Source organism: Bidens hawaiensis, unplaced genomic scaffold (genome assembly GCF_021521415.1).
Source record: "Bidens hawaiensis isolate Kalapana, Puna unplaced genomic scaffold, B.hawaiensis_p1.1 tig00014658_1, whole genome shotgun sequence".
NCBI lineage: Eukaryota > Viridiplantae > Streptophyta > Magnoliopsida > Asterales > Asteraceae > Bidens > Bidens hawaiensis.
This window is the reverse complement of record NW_027492282.1, coordinates 512,316-538,694: the sequence shown is the minus strand read 5'-3', so window position 1 is coordinate 538,694 and position 26,379 is coordinate 512,316. Positions and strand designations below refer to the sequence as shown.

The 26,379-nt window shown below is 36.1% G+C and overlaps 1 protein-coding gene and 1 pseudogene across 2 annotated transcripts; both read right to left on the bottom strand.

Moving 5' to 3' along the window:
- Positions 1-572: 572 nt before the first annotated feature.
- LOC143547211 (pentatricopeptide repeat-containing protein At3g63370, chloroplastic-like) lies at positions 573-2,963 on the bottom strand. Its single transcript, XM_077038694.1, has one exon. The coding sequence runs from the start codon at positions 2,957-2,959 to the stop codon at positions 608-610; it is 2,352 nt and encodes a 783-aa protein (XP_076894809.1). The 5' UTR covers positions 2,960-2,963; the 3' UTR covers positions 573-607.
- Positions 2,964-5,209: 2,246 nt separating this feature from the next.
- On the bottom strand, positions 5,210-24,591 carry LOC143547227 (protein SPIRRIG-like; annotated as a pseudogene). Its single transcript, XR_013137738.1, has 19 exons — positions 24,183-24,591; positions 23,279-23,348; positions 23,108-23,193; positions 22,474-22,609; positions 22,332-22,388; positions 22,111-22,266; positions 21,834-22,025; positions 21,671-21,736; positions 21,325-21,439; positions 19,558-20,584; positions 18,506-19,163; positions 17,516-17,618; positions 15,728-16,785; positions 13,516-15,136; positions 9,441-12,392; positions 8,491-8,784; positions 7,643-7,949; positions 6,548-6,693; positions 5,210-6,485 (listed from the first exon to the last, which is right to left on the bottom strand). The product of XR_013137738.1 is annotated as a protein SPIRRIG-like (transcript).
- Between the last annotated feature and the right edge of the window lie 1,788 nt (positions 24,592-26,379).

Genomic DNA, 26,379 nt, shown 5'->3' with positions numbered 1-26,379 from the left:
TGATATATAAAAGTTAGACATATATGTATATATGATCTAAAGGAATATAAACATTGAACTTTATCATAATAATAAGTCATAAAATCGAGGGATCCCTTACGAGCTAACGTCCAAAGAGACAATATATGAGAGATGAGTAAAATGAGTAGCAATTGTGCAAAATGTGTGTTATCTTTGTTTCTTGAATAATGGATCTTAATCATACAAATTTTGACATATTGAATGGTGTTAAGCCCAAACTTTACAAATGCAACAAACCAGTCTCAACTTTCAACATATTTTCCTCAGCAAGTTTTTCACTAGCCGGTTAAACTCTGTTAATTTTCGTTAACGTGGACGCTTACGTGAAAAATAGAAAAATTTAATAAAAATAATAATAAATGCATCGCACCACCACCACCGACCTCCACGACTGTCGGCCCTCCACCACCTGCCAGCTAAGATCACTAAGATCACTGGTGATGGTGACGCTTGCTGATGACATGGTTTTGAAACCCCGAAGAAGACGACCAGTTCAGGGTTTTGAAAACCTCGATCAAAAGTCAAAATCTCCCTCAACACAAATACCTCTTTCTTTATATCAGGAATAGGATTACAAAAAAACGTTTCACCACATGTCTTTACAAGAGCATACTCCAAACCCAAAATGATGGAATCTATTAGTATCTCTAACAATAATTTCCCTATCAAAATACTTAGAAACAAGCTTACTAAAAGTGTGACAATCATCACAAACACGAAGATTCTTTGTAACATAAATTGGGGTTCTTTGATATCTAAGTAACCCATAAGCAATAGCCAATCTTTCACTATGACCATTTAACATCTCTCCTTTATCTTTCTCAATATTATACCCTCCTACCCTCTTCAAGACATCATTAATTTCATCTAATTTCATGTAAATCTCACCCGATTCCGGATGAGACTTATCTCTAACTATAAAAACATGAATCTTGTTCCCGATCTCAATCCAACTACAACCGGGATCTTTCTTCAAACCCCTTTGTCTCATTTTCTTTCTTGTGTGATCAAAATCATCCTTCTGGTCACATAAAGCATAGAAATTTGATACGAGAACATAATTCTTTATATCGTATGGATCTAAATCAAGAAGCTTTTTGGCTGCAAAATTGCCTAAAGTAATGTTACGATGTATCTTACATGCAGCAAGAAGCGACCGCCAAATGGAAGTGTTTTGGTTAATAATTTTCATGTTTTTAATAAACAAGATTGCGTCTTTTAATCTATTTGCACGACCAAGAAGATCAACCATACAAGTATAATGTTCGGGCCACGGATCTAGACCATAATCATCCACCATTAGTTTGAATAAAGCTTTACCTTCATCAACCAACAATGAATGACTACAAGCATAAAGAATTGCCAAGAAACTTACATGATCCGGACAAATATTCTCAACCAACATTCGATTAAATAAATCAACGGCTTCTTTCCCAAATCCATGCATCCCGTATGCGTTGATCATGCTAGTCCACAAGACCAAATCTTTGACCTCGTTCGACTTAAACATGTTAAACGAACTCTTTAAACATCCGCACGAAGAATACATATCTACAAGAGAGCTTGAAATTGGACCTTGAAAAACAAACCGTTTTCTAATTATATACCCGTGAATTTCTTTTCCTTTTCTTAATGCTGATAAGCTCGAGGCAGCTGAGAGTAAGGCAAGTAACAAAACTGAATCAGGCTCGGTTTTTGTTTCCTTCATGGAAGTAAAAACATCAAATGCTTCACTTGCAAGCCCGTTTTGTACAAGACAACACATTATACTTGTCCAAGAAACAACATTCTTTACCTTAATAAGTTCAAAAACATGAACCGCATAATCTATACATCCGCATTTCCCATATGTGTTAACGAGTGAATTCTCAACAGCAAGATCTTGTACCCTTTTTCGTATTATACGCGCATGGATTTCTCTCACAACCGAATTGGACTTCAATTCACCACAAGCTTGCAGAATGCTTGCAAGCAGTACCGAATCAGTTTCTATTCTGTTTATTTGAGCTTGGCGAAATGACGATAACGCCCTCGAATAATATCCGTTTTGGGCATACCCTGAAATAATGGTCGTCCAGGAAATATTATCTTTATATTTGATGCTTTCGAAAAGGGCCTCTGCATAGTTCATTTTACCACATTTTGTATACATATCAACGAGTGTATTACAAACCTGCAAATCAGAGATCATCATTCTTTTCATGGAGTATGCGTGAATTTCCAGACCGTTTAACAAAATCCTCAAACGACTGACTGCAGATATGATGCTTAAAATTGAATAAAGGTCAGGTTTTTGTCCCGCTTTTTGCATTTGGTGAAATAGATCCACAGCATCGTCATAAAGACCGTTTTGAACGAATCCGGATAATAAAGAGTTCCAAATAATACTTTCTTTTCCATCCATAGAATAAAAGATACTTTCAGCTTCTCTCATTTTGCCACATTTTGTGTACATAACAATCAATGCATTCGTCACATGTGTATCTTGATAAAGACCTGATTTTAAAAGAAAAGCATGAAGCTCCTTGCCAAATATCAGATACAATGACTCATCACAAGCGTTAAGAGTGGCAACGAAAGTATACACGTTTGGCAGAACATTATATGTCTGCATTTCTCTAAACAATTTTAACGCCTCTAAAGACAACCCCGAAGCAGAATAAGCTGAAATAATCGAATTCCATGATACCACATCAGTTCTTTCATCCAGTTTCTCAAACAACAATTTTGCCAAATTCGAATCCTTGCACTTTGCATACATTCCCATTAACGAATTAATAACATACACGTTACAAACAAACCTTAATTTAACAGCCATGGCATGAACTTGAGCCCCGTACCAACGGTCTTCAACCTCACCACAAGATTTCAAAACCGACGCGAAGGTACTCACATCGGGTCGAGTTCCCGACATGTTCATATCTATAAACAACTGCATTGCTTCAAAAGGGTGTCCATTTGTGATATAAGCTCCAATCAAAGCATTCCAAGTGAAAACGGTTCTTTCAGGCATTTCATCGAACACCTAGTGTGCATCCAACAAGGACCCGGATTTCCCATAAGCTAACACGAGCTTAGTGGTTAAAAACTTTGTGTCAACATCGTGGCAAGATTTGATGAGATGGGTATGAATTTGTTTGACTTGTGGTAAAGATTGTTTGGTGACACACCGCTCAAGAACTGAGGCATATGCATGTGTTTGTTGGTCGGTTGTAAGTGAAACGAAAGCTTGATTGATCGTCAATGGCGGGTTCATCTTTACAAGAGAATTAATTGAGTATAAGATTGGGGTTTATCATCATCAGTCATCACTGTAAATGGGTCTTAACTTGTGATATATGTCAATAATAATAAGTGGAGGGGTTTGTTTGCAAATATTTCCTTGTGTTTATATCGATACAGAAGAACAAGAGGGCAACTAATCGCGACAGAGAAACTGAGATGTTTGGTTGGTCATTGGTGGCCAATAGTGGTTGGCGTAGGTGTTTTTCGTCAAAAGTGATTTTATGTGATTGTATATGTTAATTGTGATGAATTTGTTTTAAGATTTTGTGATAGAGTGTGCAAGTAAGCTTTATACTCACAGTTGTGACATTATGTGTGTGAATGGAAGTGTTTTATATGGGTTACGCGAGAATTTTGCTAAATGTGTATGCTTGTGTGTTAGACATGTGGTATAGTCGTGATAAGTGTTCATGAGTTATATTATGGATGAATTAACTGAAAGATTTTTCTTGAAAGTCGAAATATTTTTGAGTAAGTACTCAGTTGACTATCAGTATATAAATGTTTTTTTCCTGTCCAGTTCAGCCGTTTGGGCTAGATAAAACAAGGTCTTGTAATATAAAAAAAGACATTAAAAATATCATATAACAAAAAAAGTACGTGAAACGTCATAAAAATGTAATTAAAATATAATATATCTAAAGTTGTTATTTATGAGTTTTCGTTTTTTGAATATAAACATAACATCATCTACTTTGACATTCTTAAGCAAGTCTCTCTCAATGGAACAAATACAAATGTCATTTAAGTTCTTATCACCCATCCGAACTAATCATGCAATCTAACCTTTGGCGTCTTTAATTAATTACATAATATATGTGAGCTTTTCTTTTTTAGTGACCAACATAAATAATATTAAAACTTCTAGCAAGACACTAGAAACCCCAAAATACAAAACGTTTAGCGGTTTAAAAATAAATTAATCTAACCACGTAAACAAACTAAAAAACAAAGTTCATAGATAACATAATCTATTGATATAATTGCAATAAACAAAGGGATCCCATAAACAAATTACATAAAAAATGAAGTGTATCTCAATTTGGTGCATAGAAGCAATAAGTATGTGTACACGGGATTAATGAGTTAATGGTGTATTGTCAATTGTCAACCTTTTCTGATTCCTTCGTATTCACTATTCACAGTTAGCTTGGTTAACTGATAGTCATAAGAAGACAAATTTAAATTTATAATGTGTGCGTATTAAATAAAAAACTTGGACTTTTATATAATATGGGCGCATTAGGTTGTCTTCTTATACTTCAATAACCAGTGTGGTGCTGGGAATTTTAGTCAAACGGGTTACATGACGTGCAAGATTAAGTAATGGGTTTTAAGGAGTGGATAATTATAAACAGTTAAATATGATTAGATTTAATTGTTAGTTATAACTATTATGTTCTATTATTTAGTAATCATAATTGTAGTCTAACGTGATAGGTTGGACTATAAACACGTGTTTTTGGTCTTTGAGATTGTAATTGAGTTTTGTGAACTTTCTCAAAATAAACGTTTTGTGTGTTTCGACCATTAACGTCCGGAGTTCATTTTTGTTCATGATAATACCTAGTACCAATTGCTTTATGAGGCACTAAACAAGACAACTACAATGTCAGTTACCACCAATGCACCATCGCTGGCCGGAGAGGCAGTGAACAAGACAACTACATCTTAGTTTGATCGCCCGTAATCAGAGACCCTAGATTGGACTGGAGACAACGGTTGACCGCTTTAGTTTGACCAAATGAACAATACATGTATGTTAGTTTGCAACACATCTCCCTCCATTGCACAAAAACTATACATGATATTCAAATTATATAATCTAAGCTTTAATTAACCCCTTCTTTCTGTATACACACACGCACGCGTGTTTATCAAAACAAATACAATAAACAACAACGTATCATGTGTTCCGATAAGCCCGTCTCATTTTTCAAGTACTCCCGGGCCAGTTCGTTTTTCACTAGGGTTAACGGGGAAGACAAAAACATTTCCATATACCTAAATTACCCCCGTCTAAAAGAACTTCTCATACTATCATCGGGCAACGTCCACGATATCAAATGACCACCCGAATCACCACTCAAAAGTTGCTTCAAATCACTCGTGAGGTGAAGGGCGGTAACTGAATGCTTGTGACCCCGCAACACCTTCCGTAGGACCAACGTGTACTCAGGCACATCACCTAGCCCTAGCCCCAACCCTAGCCCAACCGGTGGCACATTTTCACTCGAGTTATGAACCATTTGCCAAACCTTAACCGCACCACTTTGGTGACCCGACACGTACCAGTTCGTTTCCATCCAATCTGAAAACGTACACGTGGTCACCGACACTATGAAATCAGATGGAAGTTGTGATGCATTCACAACCGATAAACAGTCACCGTTTATACTCCAAACCGCTAACATAATCCCCGCACCCGTCACGATCTCACCCGTTAATTCGTTCATATAAATAGCCGAAACCGGACAAGTGAACATGGGTAACTGTCTGATAAACACCAACGAGCTGAGGTCCCATAACACCACACTGCAGCCATCGGAACCGCTTATTATAACCATGTACCGTTGACAAATATGAAGACACGTGATTTTAGCCGAGTGAGCCGAGAGTGATTTTTCCAACTGTAATGTACGCGGTGCGCGGGGCCCGTTGTAGCTACCGACCCGCCACACACAAACCAACCCATCATCCGCACCGGTTACCAAAACCTGACCATCATGGCTCGCACTCGCACACTGGATCTGATTCCCACCATGTAGATTTTCGTGTGTCAACAGGAGTTTATCTTGATCGTAGCTCAAGTATCTTAAACTACGGTCCGGAAAACCCCATGCAACGTAAGTTGCGGCGTATGGTCGGGGTTTTAACAAATTATTGGGGCCCACCATAAGAATTTTGTCGTTAGATGTCGCGATTTGCATGATTGAAGATGCACTTTTGCGAATCTCGTGTGGCACGAGATAGTTGGAATATTTGAGTGGGTTTATTGGGAACCTTTTGTTCATTCGCCTTTTCGGGTGGGCCCGTTGGAATAACTGTTTTGGGGTTTGACCGAAGTGGTTAATTTGGGCTAAAATGGAAGCTTTCATGGCGGGATTGGTGACTGCGTCTATGTCTACGCTTCCTTCGTATGTGTAATGGTAGAAGACGTTAACCGCTTCCTCTGCCGCCTGTCAAAATAAGTAATTTTGGATAACTGATTATTGTAATTTGTAAATATGTTGATATGTACCTTTCCACGTTGTTTGTAACCAAAAATGAGGTCGATCCAGTGATGCAAATTGACTGAAACGTAATCGGATTCAAGAGCTTCTCTATGTTTTTTATGAACTCTCGAGCACTACCGTTGGCCCATGGTGGTAATATAACGTCTCCAACCTGTGTTTGAAAAACATATTAGCAAGTTGTAACGGTTCGATTTGGGGTCAATGATGGGTCAAATGGTTTGAATGTCTTAACCTGATAGTAACTCGGTTTCACTATTTGTTGTGAATTCTACTATGCATGTTGAAATTTAGGGACAAGAATGAAACATATATGAAATTTGGTAACTACTTAAGTGACTAGATTTTGAAGTAAAAAAGACACTAAATAATAACAAAGTTCCATAGTTGTTCCATTTAATGAAAAAATCACAAAATGGAACAATATTGAAACTTGAGTGTTTTTTATAGTTGAAAACAAGTAGAGGTGTGCACGAAACCGCAATAACCAAACAGTAACTGAAATAACCGATGCAACCAAACCGAAATAAACAAACCCAATTAAAGACAGACGTTTTGGTTTTACGTTTTTTTAAACCAACTTTTCGGTTTAGTTTTGCCATCAACCAAAAACCAAAAAAACCGAACCGATTGGAACCGAAAACATTTTAAGTAATTAATGAGAAAGTAATATATAGTATAGCCCACAAATTTATTATCCAAAAATGTAATAATCAATTAGTTATTAATTAACAAAATAAAATTAGGCCCAAGTTTCATGCTCATACTCAATACTTTGGGCCGTTTTTTCAGCCCAAAATTTTCAAGCCCAAAAACCAAGTGAATTTACTGGAACAAAATTGAAACTTGACGACTAATTCACGATTTTATCCTTATTTTAATATGTAGTTTTGATAACCATATTTAACACATTAACTATTCTTAACAATGTATAAATATACAAAGATATTCAGAGGTAAACCTAGCCCAGCTTGTTTTGACCCATAATAAAAAACACATGTTTGACCCAGAAACTCTTTTGACAACTTACTCTAAACAGTTGAAAATTAAAGAAACAAATTTTAAAAGAAATTGACGAACACGAACGAAAAAAGTCAACAGACCTTTTCTCCTGATTGTTTCTCTCCAAGGTCAAGATCAAATCTGTTTTCCAAGAATTCTGGCATATAAAAGAATTCTGGAATAAGTTCTTTAACATCGGATGTGTTGCCTCTTCCAGCAGCACTTGACCATGTGTCCCCTACACTGTTGAAGAGGCGGTCAGCATGGTCAAACTGGCCGCCCTGCAGTTTTTGATTCTCAGTGCTAAATGGTGGCAACCTTAAAAGATAAAAAAGAACAATCCCGGCACTAGAATAGTGAGAACCATAGTGAAATTTTGGGATCTCAGGATCGTCCCAGCTCTCAAACCTGCCATAAAACACAAAAGATAAAAAAGTAAAATTAGCCCACGCTAAGATGAACGGCCCAAGCCCTAGCCCTACCTGGTTCGGCTCGAGCATTTCACAAGCCGAGCTCAAGCTCAACATTTCAGCATTTCAAGTTAACGAGCCAAGCCTGAGCCCAACCTGGCTCGGCTCGGTTCGACTTGTTTACAACCATATTCTCAAATTAACAGAAGTTCCCAACTTTCTAAAAAAGGTATAAACTAAAGCCGGAAAAATGGGCAGGGCAGGGTGGGCCAGGAGTATTATGGTACAGGTGCTACTGGGTTGATCCGGAACACTTTGTGTACAAACTTTTGATAAATAATTAGTCTGTAACATTTGATCACAAAAACTATATTATTTCAATAACAACCTAACACTCTGGATAAAATGAGTTAGGAGGTTTATATTCAGTTATTAACCTAACTAAACTTATTTACCTCATTAGTGATAAAACACAACCAGAATCAACCCATTCATTAGTAAACGGATCTACATTAGTATATATAAATGATGAATTCAACCTTCTTTTGAACTCTTCTTCTCCCTCTTCTGTTTGACAACCCATGGACTTGTTAAGTTTACGGAACGACTTTTCATTCGTTAAGTCGAGATTTTTACTCTCATAATCTGCCAAAACCCAAGGGAAGACCGGATACTGTGTAAGATCACTATATCCACGACCAGCAAGCGTGTTGAGATGCATCAGGTATTGGAAATTACTAATTTCTCCAATTTGCCACCTCTTGGAGAAAGATTTGGCCATAATCTTAAATGCATATTCTTGTTTCATTGATCCTGAAATTGTGGTATCCAACCTGATTTTAAAAGAACAAAGAGTTTCAGTAACTTCTTAACCCATTATGTAAAACCAGGTCAATTCGGGCCATATAATGGGTAAACCCGACCTGAGTCCTGGCCCACTTGATCGATAACCTTAAGCATTTGGAACCACTTAAATGTCATAATAAAAACAGGATAATCGTTCTTGTAATATTTTTTTGTAATAATAATTCATATTTCTTATTATTTACGGAAAATAAATAACAAGGTGCTGGCACGTTAACCTGACCCACTATTACTTGCCCTAAAAGTTTACACGTTTTACCAAACCACCCATGTTGCCACCTATTATTAAGATGTGATTTTAAGTAATTTATATAAAAAAATTATAAATGATGTCGCCATTATAAATGATGTCGCCCAAACTTTTTTTTAGCCTATAATACTCAATTATTCATTAACTGATAAAACAAGGCCCACAATTTCAAGCCCAAATGGTTAAACCAGAAAAACTAAAACCGAACCAAACCCTGTCTAAAAACTGAAACCGAACAGTAAACAAAAACCCAAAAAAAGAAAAAAAAAAATCATCATTTAAACAAAATTTGACTCAGTAAACCAACCCAACCCACATGTAATACTACCTCTATAGAAAAAAATAAATTAATTCAAAGGCAGATAAACGACATACATGCTGTTTCTAGGAAGATTCATGGCCAACAAATTCTTAAAAATTTCTTCCCGCTCTTTCTTGTGAAAAACCAGAAGATCATTACACCCATCCATACTAAATATCTCAACTGCAACGGGACGTAACTGATAATCACGTTTCAGCAATTCATGAACACTATTAAGCTTCCACATCCTCCACAAATGAGGAATATTCCCACTATTACTCACCTTTTCCTTCCCCCATGCGCCACCATTGTAGGCCCACGCCCTCCCCTCACTGTGTGATTTTACCATCATACCCCAACATGGTGTTGACTTTGACTGTGAGTCAATGGAGAAATCTTTTGTTACACCTAACGCTTGATCGATAACCGAAAGGTCATCTTCGGTTTCCTTCTCGCATATGCAACCCGATTCATCAATGTAGAAATTCTCGATGACATATAAACAAAGCTCACCGATAAGAAATATCCCGTCATGTTTATCAAGACCCACGACCCGTTCACAATTATATTTGAATTTTATTTTCTCGGTTGGTAATAAATAAGGACGGATCAAATACTCCCCATTGTTACTTGATTCCTTATCCACTTTATCCTCGATTGCCCTAATTTCATCAAATCTTGTTGAAGGATTCAAGATTGACTTCCTTGGAGAGTTTAATGTTGATCTTTCTTGAATACTTTCCGACATCGGTGCGGTTAGTGAGCTGGACTGGATACTGAATTCAGCAGCCGAGTGAAGACTGCCTTCATTAATGCTACTATCGCAATCATTAATATTATTCCATCCCACTTTCAAACCATCCGATACCTTAAATATCAGTTCGTCATACATCGGTTCGTTTAACAAAAGATTAGCAAACGGGTCCAGGTCGTGGACAGGATTTGGATCGATAACATTGGTTTCGATTTTCTCCTTCACGAATTCGAAATTTCCGCTTAGAATATGCTGAACCATGTTAACTTTCAATTTGCAACGTTCCAACTTCTTCCGCATTCGATATGGGCCTTCTATTGGGCAAAGCTGCCATTCAGGCTCATTGTTTGTAACCGATTTGGGTAACGAGAATATACCTTGTTCATGCATAAGTTGTTGAAGATGCGTTTGCCACTCGCTCTCGGCGTGTAGGACCCACCCGTATTTATCTTGACGAACGACTCGTAACTCGGTCGACATCACGTCACGAACCGATTCCAATGCCACTCGCCTCTCGTTAACCTGCTCCCAATGTCGTTGATCCAATGTCATCGACTCCCGTAATTTTCGCCCGATTTCCTTCTTACGTCGACCTTCCAGTCCTTTTATTCTAACTCCTGGAAACTTAATTGAACCCACAACAATCTGGACCCACATGATCGCAGCACATTGTTCCAAAGTTTTGTTAACAAGTAGTTCTGATACATAAAGCCATTCAAAAAACGCAGATACGTTTCCGGTAAGCAGAAGGTCAAACCCACCGTGTAAAACATCCAAAACCGGGCCATGATTTGGTTTTGAAACGAGCAGGTCTTCAACTGCAGCCCGCCGGTGCACCAGAAGATGCTTAAGGATGTCCACAGCTAAGTTCCGTGCACTTGGTCTTTGATCGTGCAAAAGCGAGATTAAGTTTATACAGAGACAGGAAGTTAAATCGGTGTCACGGTTACACGGGCAGAATATTATTCTGATATGAGCTACTAATAACCGTAAAACCGCACATATGTCCATCACACTGTCTTTTTGTGAATCATTAACAATCAATCTCTTTTTCGGTTCCATTTGCAACCCTAATCGTGACAGAAACTCGTCTTCCCTAATTGATATTAAAAAAGACGGAAGAAAACAGTACATTATAACCCGGTTCATGTTTTTGAAAATCGTGTACAAGTAACCCTCGAGTTGCTTTGTTCCTCTCCCGATTGACAAAATCCCTTTGCCAGCTGGCGGTGCCTGTTCAATTCTACCGTCTTTATTCGCCAGTTGTAACATCGAAAGCAAAAACTCGAGTGTTTTCAATACCGCAGATGGTTGAGGAAACGCGCCCATATACATACGGTCAACTATCAAATAACATAATGCGTCTAGATTCAACGACCAACGCATTTTATCAAGTTTTTTCTCGTCTTCTTCGTCATCGCGCAAAAGCCGTCTTTCTAGAAAGTTCATGAGCTTAGTAAGACACAAGCCTTGGAAAACGAGTACGGAATCAGGTTCGACATACAACGGGACGGTATCCAAAACAGTTTCAATAAACGGTGTTGCCTTTATCTGCTGGGTTAAAAGATCCGCAAGAACTTCCGCCGTGAAATCTAGAATGGCGGTTGCCACCACATAACACGGGCCGCCACCGTACCCAGAATCATCCACATCAAGAAGCAGTTTTGGGTTGACAGTAGCAACTGAGTTTGCTGGAATTTGGGATACGGGTTTCCATTCGGGAGTTGACCCGAACTCGCTGAAAGACACGGAAGATACCACGGAAGGCGATGCAGCGGATCCTAGCCAAGATGTGAAACTGAGAACTTGTGATGGAGAGGGTACTGACTGAAACCGAGAGCCTGAGCGCTCGGATAATATTGGGGAATCATAAATGCTTAAAGACGGAGAACGCGGTGAACCTGTTGGGTGTACCTTAATGGGAGCGATTTTGAGGTCATGGAAATTGAATTCCTTAAATTGATTACTGTTAGATGGCGGGCCAACTTCTTCGGTAGAATTTTGTGATTCGGGTGGGGACAAGATGGGGTTATTGTCAGTTTTGGTGGTATCGAGGTTGTCTGGATCAACAGGGGTGTCTTCAGAACTTGCACTTCCTTGAACTGCAGGAAAGCTTGTGATACTTATGGAGGGTTTAACAGGTTCTTCTAGATCAAATGGCATGCTGGAAAATGTGTTCTCTGAACCACTACTGTTGTCATCTGCATCATTTATGTTTTTGTCTTCCGTCTTTGCTGACAGTTCTTTTGTCATCATCACAGCATGAGCAGACCTACAATGTTATTCATGCATTTAAGGCATTAACCAAGGTTTAAAATTTTTGCAAAAAGTACTAAATATTTGCTCGTCACCAACCAGCCCAGAAATAATAATAATAATACAGATTATAAAAATAACCAAATAACATATATTATGTTTTGATAAAAACTATTATATATATATATATGTATGTATATATGTATATATATATATGTATGTATATATATATGTATATAGGGGAAGGATCAAGAGAAAACTCCTCCTTAGAGAGAAAACTTAAAAACTCCTATAGAATTATTTTTAATTAAAATAAAAAAACTATTTTCAATTTTTTTTCTTTCATTCTTCTTAAATTTTGTTACTCTTCACCGGGGGAAAAAAAGTCGATGTAATGCACATATGTAATAAATATTGTGCAAGATTGTTGTATTACATATGTGCAATAGTGTGTATTTTATATGTTCAATAGTGTTTACTTGCATATATTCAATAGTGTGTATTATATATGTGCAATAGTGTTGTATTACATATACGCACTAGTGTGCATTCGATGTGTGCAATAGTCTTATATTGCATATATAAAATAGTGTGTATCAAGTATGTGTAACAGTGTTGTATTCTATGCAATACAACACTCTTGCATATATGAAATACACCCTATTGCGCATATGCACTACACCGATAAGGTTTTTTTTTTAACAATATCAGCATATAAAAAGAATGAAAGAAAAAAAATTACAAAATATTTTTTTTTTAAAGTTAAAAATAATTTTTTAGGAGTTTTTAAGTTTTCACTATAAGAGGAATTATCCATTATGTTATATACTAAAATTATAATCAAACTATATAATCAAACTATATGTATAAACAACTTTATATGAATATCAACTAATCAATATATAAAAAACAAGCCAAGCCGAATCGAACTCGAGCTTAATAAACTACTCATGAGCCAAGCTCGAGCTTTAGAGGTAGAGCTTGAAACAACCCGAGCTTGAGCTTTAGAAATAGAGCTTGAAACAAGCTGAGCCCAAGCTCTAGTAAGCTAAACAAGCCAGACTTGGCTCCGCTCGTTTACAGGCTAGAACTTTTCCAATTAAGAAAACCAACAACCACCAAGAAAGATAAAGTAGAACCTGGCACAAGAGAAATAAAGATCCACACAGCTCTCAATAAACTCAACCCGTCTACAAACAGCAGAAAACGGAGGACACATTTTCACCAGGTCAACCATGAACCTAATAACAGAAGCTGTAGCCGCCGGAGCCGAAGCTTCACCGCCCATAAGACGTGTGGCATAAGTTTTATGCATCAAAGCTTCACCCTGAAGATCACCAGTCATATCAGTATATCCATCCACAAGCTCCGCTACAATGCCACCATCAACTTGAGTCAGAATCGACAACCTATCAAATGTCGATTTTGCCATTGCAACAACAGAATCCAGAAGTTCTAAAAACTTAAGTTCCACATTATTTCCATCATTTGGTATTAGCGCGTGAAAGTCAAGCATGCGGACTTCTGGTAACCTTGGATACACGGGCTTTCCGAATACCAAACAAAATAAAACATAATAAATATCGGGAGTATCATAAAAACTCGGGAGCACTCGCATTAACCCTTGATATCCACCACTTGTTCTAAATTTGTAAGCAAATGTAGGAGATGATGATGTAAGACAAACACCAAGAAGAGTCATGATCCATCTCATACTTGTGGGATGAACACCTTCATCAAGAAAACAAGTTATTAACTTCGATGAAACAATCTTATGCCATTGTTCAAGCAACTCTTCGGATGTAATTGTGACCAAAAGATCGATTAGCATCTCGAGCAACATGTTTCTAACAATAACATGCTTCCCCATTGACTCTCTCATTATTTGAATCCGCGAGGTCGGTTTTGGTGGGTCGAAAGTCATGATCACAAACCGAACGACGTGTTCAAGCTCAAAAATGACGAAACCGTTCCCCAAGATAACTCCTAGAAGCACAACCAGCTTTTCCAACACGGGAACCTCAACATCACCTCGTTGTAGGGTTACAAGTAGATGTTGCACAAGGTTTATTCTTCTCAAAAGTGTAAGATTATGATTTCGGTACCAATGCATCGAGACAAGATTTTCAAGAAACCCGAGAAGTGCAATTTGGATTGGGATTTCGGCTGCTACCCAAACGGTCCAGTCTAATAGCACGTGTTCAACCATATCTGGATTTGAAAGAACCATGCAATTTGATGTTTCAGTTGGCATGTCATTATCGAGCTCTGAAATAAGATTAAAAGTGTCTTTTTGCATGGCGAAATCATCCATATCTTCTTGAGAACTAGCTGAAAACACATCATCACGAAACTTAGGAAAAGTCAACTCGTCAAAGGCGGGTTCATTCTCGGTCAACGGAGGAGAAATAATATTCTGAACTTCTTCCAACTTTTTAGGTTCGGGAAACGAGGCCTCACAAGCAGCGATTTGAAAAAATATATCAAGTGAACGCGTGTCAAATATTGACATTCTTGAATGCAGAAAGAGGGCTAGTAAGTGATAGCCCCTGAATGCTTGCATGTCTCTAATGTTTTGTGGGTTTTGATTGAGTGCGCATGCGAGCAGCATAAGTGCTGTATGTAGCATGCCACTGGTTTCTGCTACTTCAATTAGAGCTAAAACAACAGCTATTCCACCAATCGGACGCAAGGTTTCACCGATTGTACAATGCTTACATACATAAACATCACCATGTAGACGTCCAAAGCGCGGTATCCCTGAAGAAAGGTTATTTATAAACTTTAGAAACCGCATACAGAGAATATAACAGAAGTATTATTATAAGGGAATTCTAGACAGTTGTTATCAGTCAAAAATTCATAACTAAAAGGTCAAAATTTCCTTTACTTATATGATATAGATTTATTATCAGTCACAAATAGAAGTGTAAACAAGCCAAGCTGCCCTTGAGCTACTCAAGATCGGCTCGCTAAAAGCTTAAAACGAGCCAAGCTTAAAAGAGCTCGAGCCCATGAGCTACTCACCCCTATGTATATATAAAATAATAAATGAGCCCAAGCCTAAGCTTCACTTATCAAGCTCCAGCTAGATTGCAAGCCTATTATTTATATAATTATTATTTAATATATTAAACATATACTTACATAAAAATAATAATTATGTATAGTTATGATAAAAATAACTAAATAATATATAATACTACATATAAATATTACAGTTCAAAAATATATGCAAAATAATTATAATTATAATATAAATTAAATTACAAATAATAAACGAGCCGAACTCAAGCTTTAGAAACAGAACTCGAGCTCATTTACACCTTTAGTAAGAAAAAATAGACAAACCTCCAATAGGGGAAGCAGCAGCTGACACATTGTCAACTAAATTGAGCATTGACAAAGTTCCAGAAGCCGGAAACGCTTCTGTAGACGTTCCATCAAATGCAAATATAAGTTTTCTTCCGGACAGCTGTAATGACAGGTACCCTAATCTCTCAAAATCCCAAACGATTCCACTCCGATCAGTCTTAGTGTTACCTAGCTTATTACCACTCTCACCCCTTTGACTAGTCAATGCCAAATCCGTTTCCAAAGAATCCAAAATGGCCATACTAACCCCGCGACACGCCTGGTTAGGAACAAACTGCAAAATATTCTGGTCTTGAAAAAGACCCCTATACCCTCGGCCCAAAATATACATGAAATAAATCGAGCCAGGTGTCAATACTTCTTCAAAAAGATAACAAGATCGTAGGGTCCACGACATGTCACTGGCACGCGAGCACGTTATTGGTGTCCCAATAATTACTTGTAGACTTTTGCCCATGGGAGATGGAGAATAACCTAATCTCCCTGTGTGTCGAAGCTTTCCATTAAGATAGACGTACGCGACACTCGCTTGGAATAACCCCGCCAAAGCATTCGGTTTGCTATGAACCACTGCAAGATGATGCCATTGATCTTCGGTCAAATCCAACCCAGAAAAAGTCAAAGATGAAGAGTTACTCGTTGCAAGGGTCAAACTTCCATCCTCTTGAAGGCGAAGTTCGGCATAGAACGCATCACCGCCGTCTGTAGCACCGACCGAAAATAGGGGTAGGGTTTGTGGGCCCTTGGTGGTGGTGGTCGGGTTCGGTTTTAAGAAATTGCGAAACTGGAACCAACAAATGAATGAATAACCTGCAGCTGGGGGCCACGAGCGCTCGCCTAATGACACATGGATCGATGCGTATCCGATTTTTCTCATATCCAATTCTACAAAGGGTGCAAGAGCGACGGTTTCTGAAGTCGTGTCTTGTTTAATAACAATCTTTTCCATCATGTTAACAAGAATGTGACCAGGATTTCTTTGTCTCGCTTGAAGAAGACATCTTATGATTGTTCTAAGTTCTGATGCTGATAACCTGAAAACAATTTCAAAACTTTTGTTTTATGAAAATTACCTAAAAAACCGGTTTTCGTATGTCACGTCAAAGGTCAACATGGTTAAAAGTTACTAGGGGTTAACAGGCCAAGCTGTTCGTGAGCTACTCAAGACTGGCTCGTTAAAAGCTTGAATCGAGCCGAGCTTAAGTGAGCCCGAGCCTAAAAATAAAACGCATATGGCTTTTAAATGTGCAAAAACTATAAACCTGTGCCGGGGCTTCACTTATTGAAATATTTATTATATATAAACTGATGATAAAAATAATTAAACAATGTATATTATTTTATATAAAAATTATAACTAACAAATAAAAGAATTATTATAAATGTATATGCATTAACTTAGAAATAATAACCGAGCCGGACCTTTAAATGAGAGATTGAAACGAGCTGAGCTCAAGCTCGAGCTCTCAAAAGTAAAACAAGCTGAGCCCAAGCTCGTTTCACCCCTAAAAGTTACCAACAGGTTGGTTGCTACAATATCATTTTAATCAGTTATGGTCAGATCACCTCAAATCATAATTGTTTGAAATTTGTTTCCTTTCAATCAACATGATAAAACCTTGAGAATATTTTCTGACCTAAAAAGGTAAGTTAGCCTTTTTTATGGATTTAGCCGTTAATAAAAGTTTCACTACATAAGACTCTTGTTTCGTGTGAAAAAGATGAGCAATTTTGATAAAACTTCAAAAGAAGATAAAGTTTAACCTGTAAGCCCCGAGTATTTCAACAATCTTTAAAGCAGGGGAAAGTACAGGGGATGAACCCGAAAGGAAGGGATATATTGTCTCCAGAAGAAGTTCCACACGGCCTGAACAAAAACACACATCGCAAAATAAGTAAGAGTTGATTCAAAAAGGAGCTGGAAAATTTTGACCCGCTTATGAGTTATGAACAGGGTATTTTTTTATATCCGACACGTCAATATGGCTAAAACAAGATTATTATAAAAAGAAACAGACCAAATCTTTTTATTCAAAGCAAATAAAGATGCTCCCTTTGTCCCAAAATAAACAGGATTTAAGATATGTGCAACTTATGCATTTTTAGTTAATAGACTGTCAGTTTTACCCTTAATGCTTCACAGATACCACTGCAATGCAACATTTACGATGAAGTTTTACTCCGCCATTTGGCAACCTAGGAGTGTAAACGAGCCAAGCCACTCTTGAGCTACTTGAGATCGGCTCGTTAAAAGCTTGAATTAAGCCGAACAAACGAGCCCGATCCGATATATAAGATTTTTAATAAACAAGCCCAAGTCTGAGCTTCACTTATCAATCTCGAGCTGGCTCGCGAGCCTAAACTAGCCTATTTTTTTTATTTAATATATTAAATATACATTTATATAATTATAATTATTATTATTGTATATATATATGATAAAAATAACTAAATAATATATATGTTATATTAAATATATAGTTAAGATATATATATATATATATATATATATATATATATATATATATATATATATATATATATATATATATATATATATATAATAACTAGAATGTAAATAAACTAATTAAAAAAAATATGCGATACTCAAGGTTTGGAAAATTACTCACAAAATAGAGCTTGAAACGAATCAAGCTCAAGATCGAACTCTCATAAGTTAAACGAGCCATGCTCAAGCCTAGTTGAACTTTAGCTCGGATTGGCTCGTTAACATATGTAAAGAAAGTTGGTTACCTGCAGATGTGAGGTTTTCTTGATTAAACAGGCTCGCATAAGCAAGCTCTTCAATAAACTTCAACAACTCAAGCTGCAATTTTGGAGAAAATAGTAACAGCAAACGAATTAAAACCCTAAGTGCCCCAGCATTATACACTCTTTCCTTCTCAACAGAAAACGAGCCGGATTGAGTAACTATAGGAAAACTAGCTGATAAGTTCCTGACAACATTCGTTTCCGGGGTCGAAAAAGGCGGGAGCACAATCTCGAGTGCGAGTTCAAGAAACAACTGCATTACTTGCCTTTCACACTCCACACTAATCAAACCCGACTCTGATAACAGATCATAAAAACTGTGAGATGAGACAACAGAGTTTAGCTTTTCCCTGTTAACAGGATTATTGCACACGCCAGCTGTCGTTACTCGCAGTAAGTATGTGAAAACTTTCATGCAAAGAGACGAGCGGAATCTATGAAGTGTTGTTAATAGAAGAGAGAACCCGGTGGCTTCACCGAATACTCTTTGAGCACATCTGTTGGCTCCTAATACACGCCATACTGCTCCAAAAAGATCACATTTTGCATCGTCTTGAAGATCATATTGAGATCCTGAAGAACTAGTGACCATCCCGCTTTTTGATATTTCAACCAGTGTGCTCAGTTCCTCGGAATGAACCTAATGAGCATATATTTGGAAGTAAATTATGGACATCTTTAAAGTTTTGAGGGTTTTTGTAAAAAAGTAATCATAATAACTTTACGGGGTTTTCTCTGCAGAAAAACAGTTACCTGAAAAAACATATATATTAAATTGAACTTTTATGTAAGTTTTTAGGGTTTTTATCAAAAAAATAATCTTAATAAGTTTACATGCTTTTCTCTGCAGAAAACCATGGTTACCTGAAAATAATATTATATTGGACCAGAAGTAGTTACTTTTTATTCCATTAACCTTTAATAGTACAGGCATAAGGGTGTTTCATGAACTGATGAAAGACTAGTAATGATAATTGAAGCTTAAAATCAAACATTAAAAACAAAACAATAATCAAATATAAAACTTAACTAACCTGAGCAGAATCTTCAACAATCAAGCACGATAACACGCGCAAAACACCGGGACGGTGAATATCCGACACCAAAAACGAAAGAGCCGTGTTTACACCATTAGCCATACGAAACGTCACTTGATTATATTCTGCTTTCTTCAACAAATAAAACAAACAATCCCACATAATGGATATCGTGCCTTCATTTTCAAAAGGCGATAACTTCCCGGACCCAGTTTCCAGTTTCCACATAATGAATGTTTCTTAAACCCACTCGAGTTTGACTTCCTTTCTGGATCATCAATGTTATTATTGTCATCAATGGGACCCACTAAAAACCTGTGTTGTTTGAGATCACCTAACAAAACTTCCAACACACCAACTTCACGTAACACTTTTTTGTAATGTTGATCAAATGATAATAATTTTATGTAGAATGATAAAATAGTGTGCTTTAATTCAGACGTGATTTGTTGTTGTAACAAGCAGCAAAGAGCAAGTAATTCTTGTTCAGGTATGCAGTTAACAACCGTCACTGCGTATTCAAGAATTTTAAGGATAATTTCTTGTAAAGAAGGTAAAAACCCGCCCATATTTAGGATCAATAACGGCACGGTTCTCAACTGCTGACACAGCATGTAGTTCTCAAGATGACTTGAAAATATTTTGAACATTCGGTTTAACACTTCAGCTTGCAGCTCTCGACAATCAGCTTTTAAACAAATGTCTTGTAATACTTGGATGGCGTCGATGTCTTTGACTTTGTAACTGTCTTTTTCCCAACCGTGGTCAGAAGACGAGGTTTGACTTTTGCGGTTATTCTTTGACTTGGTCAACGCAGTGTCAGTTGGGCCTGTTTGAGATAGACTGACTAGAACATCCAGCAACCTGGAGAGAGTGGGTGAGAGAGCTTGTGATGTCGTGGCATATGTTGCTGAGTCAGCAGTTTCATAATTGTGATATTTTGAAAGAACTAATGCAAAGTGAACGAGGTATTGGTATCTGTGTGCGTTACGCACGTCTTCCCTGAGCCTGATGTCACCAGCCTCTACAAACCATATTGTTTTCAGTAGGCATAAATGCATAATGAGAACTTTAGATGATCATATGTAATTTCTTTATAATCGTACTCAGTATATCCCACCAATAGCAATGCTATGGTAGGGTCTGAGGAGGGTAAGATGTAATTTCTTTATAAAAGTTTGAATATTTTTTTTTCTTAATTTGAGGCGAATATACATATATAAACCTTGGTTACCAATAAGTGAGAAATTCTTTTCCACTTAACTTGAAGTAGAAGGTGATACTGAAGAAAAATTTCCCTACAAATATCCTAGTTTCCTAATAGTTAAATTTGGAAAGGAAAAAAATATTCACTAAATAGTAACCAAGATTCAAATATGTTTCATTTTCCTCAATTAATTTTAAATTTTTTTAACATTTATAAAAAGATTACATAGGATTGGAAAACCTAATGAAAGTTGAGTGACTTCAAATTTCCAACATATTATAAAGACATTATTCCAAATTTCCAATGCTAGTCTGTTATTTTAATAAAAAGGATTTAGGTATGTGCAATAAAATGCACTTTGCGAGACTTTCAACCCGCTTGACACATATAACCTATTTACTCGTTTCTTTTTAAGCATGTATTTTGTAACACATTACCTAAAACAACTCATTCATCAAGTATATTAATGACTGAAAGATTGCATAAGAAATGCAGTTTGACTTTATCAAAAAGTCAAATTATGTTTAAGCTTGAAGATAACAGAAAAAACAACTGACCGGGTCTATATGACAACTCTATGCATTCAAGCAGCAAGTCCACAACGCCCATTGTATATGCAGGGTCTCCAGTTTCTGGTTTGAAGTCCCTCACACTGATTAACAATACTTTCATCTGCAAGTCACTAGTAACTGTATCACATCTGTTGACTTCAAGTGACAGAAAGAAAATGTGTACTCCCTAATAACTTAAGAAAATGAGGTACAAGGCTACAAGCTACCTAGATACAAGTAGTCTATGCATGAGATACAAGTTTATAAAACATAATTTTACAAAATCAAATATAAAGACCGCATATTAATAGAAGAACCAGTATAATTCAGTGGGATAGAATGTGATTATTACCAGCTGATGCTTCCTTATATACTTTGCAGTGCTTCCATTGTCATTAGCCAAAAGAAGACCAAGTATCTGAATAAAAACTATATAAGATACATCTATTGATGCTAAAATAATTAATACAACAGCCATATTATAGGCTACATAATTAACTAAGTTTAAAGGGCACCTGCATTGCATGTCTATGGAGCTGAATACTGTGCAAGTGTGCAAGACCTTCTTTATATCTTGAAATGAATATCAAAGATCCATTAGAAACCATTTCAAATAGTAGTTGAAGTGATGTGTCTTCAATTAAACTCTGAGCAGCTGCAGGATGATCTGCCAATGCCTTCATAATATGCACAATACTACTTTCTACCTTCAAGAATGTGATCAAATATAGTAGCATATTAATATATGTGTTATCCATATATATATAGTAGCATGTAAATATATGTGTATACCTCAAGCCGTCGATCTGGACCTGTGTTTTCTGTCTCGTCTTCAATGGAAGTAACCTTATGCCTCGAATTTTGTCTATCGGAACCCAAAAAGGCATTGAGAATATGTACGAGACAACACAAGATCTCAGATGCAAGGAGAGATTGTTTATCAATAGGCTGCCAACAACGTATATAAGTCCATATTTCAGATTAATATACTCAGGGTTAAGTTAAGAATGTACCCCAAATACAAGGTATTCAACTGCCTGCAAAAGATTTGAACCAGGTTGAATTCCATCCTACATAAACATACACACAATTATTATTACAGATTGAACAAACTTAACTCATTCAAGAAATACAGAAAGAAATTTGAAGGCAAACCTCTGTGACCTCTGAAAAATAGTCTATCAAGCTTTCAATCTCCAACAATCTTGCTTTGCTACTCAATCCTAGCATCTCAATATCTGTAACAAATGCTCTACCCACCACAAAACAAAATATGTGTGTATCTACTAACCTGCACAAAAGCTATGTTTGGTTAATTAAATATATCATTAGTTACATAAATGATATATCAATTATCATCTTCTGTATAAAGTATCAGAACAAGTGTACAACTACTTTCATGTTCATTTTCATTTAGGTTCATGATATGTTTGTAATAGTTCAGGGTTATCTTTTGTAATAAATATAAGTGCAGGGACTAGAATTGTAAATGATCCAGTTGTGTATTAGCCTAAATTCTGTTGAGGAATTATGCAAAAGTTGAAAACGAACAGAATCTAAGAGAGAGGGAAATTGTTCCGCTCGTTAACAATGCAGGTTTAATACACAACTGGATCATTTACCTAGTCCCTTCACTTTCATTTATTACAAAAGATCACCCTGAACTATTATGAACACATCAGTTTGATACATGCATATGCAATTGTTGATTTGTTGATAATGCACTATAACTTTAAATGGAATAAAGGAAAGACATGAAAACAGGTGAAGAATGAAGATGATGTCATACATAGTAATCAATTGTGCTACATTGGAATGTTGCTTTACAAATCTACAAAAGACGTCAATAGTCATATCCAAGGCCTTTTCTTTCTCCTGCATCAAGAGGTACAAATTCATAAACATGCAACAATAATATTTATAAACGAGAAAAACTAGAAATATAATTGTGCGCATGAACCTTCTCTGTAGACGATGAACGAAACTCTTCCCAATATCTCTTAAAATCCAATTCCAATTCATATTTGTCTCTGTGATACAAGATGATAATAAAGAATCACACATTTTACATCAATAATCACTTTTAGGAAAGAGCGGATAATTTACATGAATAATCACTTTTAGATATTTTAGTGGTTCAAGAACAGTAATGTTCCACTTCAATGTAGACATAAAGAATCTTTTTTAGTTTTGTGTCTTTGTAATGCTATCTTCAAAACTTTAATAGCTTAATCTAGTAATCCTAAACATTTTACTCTTAAGTAAAAGGAACTTATAAGTTCTAGCACCAAAATTAACTTTAATAATCAAATATGGACTCTTCTTTTGGACTTCATTATTTGCTTTCCAATGTTATTTGACACTAAATTTACTAACAATTTAAATCATCATTATTGTGTTTCAACATCCGCTCGCTCTCGTTAAATACAACATTTATATTATGACCGACCACACCAGAGGAATTACAGGTGCAATAATGTGAACTATAGTCAATAACTTAATATGCTTAAATGACATATACAGATAATAAGTATGACACTCCAATATACCACCAGACTTTTCAAAACACAAATCGTAATGTAGGATAATGAACAAAATCTTGTAATAACAGAGTATGTCGGTTTTACATATTATAATATTAACTGCATCTTTAATATCCAGATTATACAAATTTGATAGAAGGACTCAACATGCAAGGACTTAAAGCTAATGGATATCTGTTAAACCCACAAAGCATTCCATCACAAGTTAAACAATCTCATTATATACATACTAATATATCATCAGCAACAATAATCAGTTTGCATCACATTAATAATATCTATCTATAATAATAATATCATAAAACACAGAAGAGCCCTAACCTTGAAGACGAAGAAGGCGTCGACGAGAAGTAATCGTTTGCGGCATTATTAATATTATTGTTATCATTGAACAATGGCGATTGTGAGGCAGACGGTGATGATGATGGAGATGACGGAGAAGACGCAGTCCCTGTTAACCCTACCTTGTCCTTAAAGTCCTTAATCAATGTTACCCATTTCATCCTTTAATTAATTACCTCTCATTCATTCATTCGCCCATCAATTTGGCGCCAAACCGAATCCGATTACAATCCGAGCTCAAATATCCACCGAAAAATGCGTCCGATAAGATACGACGGACGGAAGTTAGGGTTTCGATTGCGGACATGAAATTGGAATCGAAAAATGACGTAAAATGGTAATAATAATAATAATCAACGGAGAATGATGATCGGTGCGTTTAATTAAAATTACAATGCCGTGAATTATGGTGAATTTGGTGCCCTAGTTCTTCGTGACGCGTGATTGATTATTGGTAATCTTCTGTGAAAAGGCTTAATTTGTTGGAGAAACTGCTAAACCCTTTTGATTATTATCGTTGTTCTTGATAATATGTTTTATTGTTGTTGATGATTTTGAAATCAAAGGGGGTGAAGCTAATGTTAGCCCTTTGTCTATGCAATAATGACAATCTAAGTCCATATATTATGCTTATGGTTATGGTTATACTTATACTTATTATGAATTTGATTTTGACGTTTGGTTTTATGAAAGTGCGTGTTACGTTTACGAACATCTCATGATTCGTGTATGTCGGCGTATGCTTTATGTTTGTCATTGTGTTTATTTGATGATATTTTGGTGTATTCGTGTAATAAGGTTGATTATGTTAGTCATCTTTATCAAGTTGTAGTGTTATTACGATAAAATAAAGTTTATGCTAAGTTCTTCAAATGTGGATTATGGTTTCGAGAGTACAATTATGGGGTCATGTGACAAACTGTGATCGTATTCCCTTCAATCTGTCTTTAGTGGTTACCATGATTAAATGATCACCATTAAAGTCTCGTGTATAAGCCTAAAAGTTTTCTTTTATTATCGTAGTGCATATAAATCATATTCATATCATAATTGTTTACATAATCTAATTTAAAAACCCAATAATTCAAGATTATGTCTCATATTTGTTATTCACTTGGATGGGTAAACTACTATTAGTGACTAATCGATTGCGTCATACGTTGTTTGGCCTGAAGACTACTCCTATTGAGAATATAAATCTCGGTTAGTCGGCGTAGATGACTTAAGTGGAAGTAAAAAGTAAAAAATAAATTAGCTTAGGTAGAATCAAAGGTAGGCAACAAGGTTGGTTTACCGATTTTTACTCAATTATGAGCAAAGTGAGCATAGTAAACTATATAATGTTTTTTTTATCAACTTTTAGGATGTGAATAAACATTCATAAGTAGGATACTCGTGCTCAGCACTCAAATCTAACTAAAAATCATTATCTTTTAAATTTATTCTCAAATTTTTTTAACCTTTCACATCTAACTCCTCATGTATATCACTATTCAAATTAAATAATATTTTTTATTAAAATTTTATTATTATTATTATTGTTATCTATTTTCTTCCACTCATAAAAAATATTTAAAAATGGCTTCGGAGTGAAAAGCAAAGGGTTGTTTTCCCTAAATTTTTTTAGGATGGAGATCTGGTGTAGTAATTAAATAACATTTTTTTTATTATGCCCTTATAATTTTGATATGAGGTTGTTAATGATGAGGTCATTGTGAATGTTTGATACAACCCTTTAGAGTAGATTAATCTTCAAAGAAATTAGATGAAGGAAAGAACACGAATTTGAAACAATTTTCTTCTCTTTTTTCTTTTCAATGCAGAAGTACAACTTAAATAAGAAATAATATGCACTACGATAATGATAATGGTAAACATGGGTCCTAAATTTGTGCAAGAAAGGTGGAAAATGCAGGTAGTGGTGGGACCACTTTCTAGCCGCATGCATGCAAAATAAAACTGTGCAGAAAATCAATAACAATTTTGATGAAATCAAATTCTTTAAATTGTTATTTTGTTGACCGGGTCATTAGCTGGGTCGAATTTCGGGTCAGTAGCAGGTCGGGTCTGCCGGATCGTATCAATGCTCTAAAATGACTATAAACAGCCCAAGCAAACCAATTTTACATTAAATAAATATATACCATGATTAACTTTTATTCTATTAATACATGAT

Bases quoted from the DNA above. Each gene is read 5' to 3' on its own strand.
- LOC143547211 (XM_077038694.1), bottom strand. From the start codon at position 2,959: ATGCAGTTGTTTATAGATATGAACATGTCGGGAACTCGACCCGATGTG.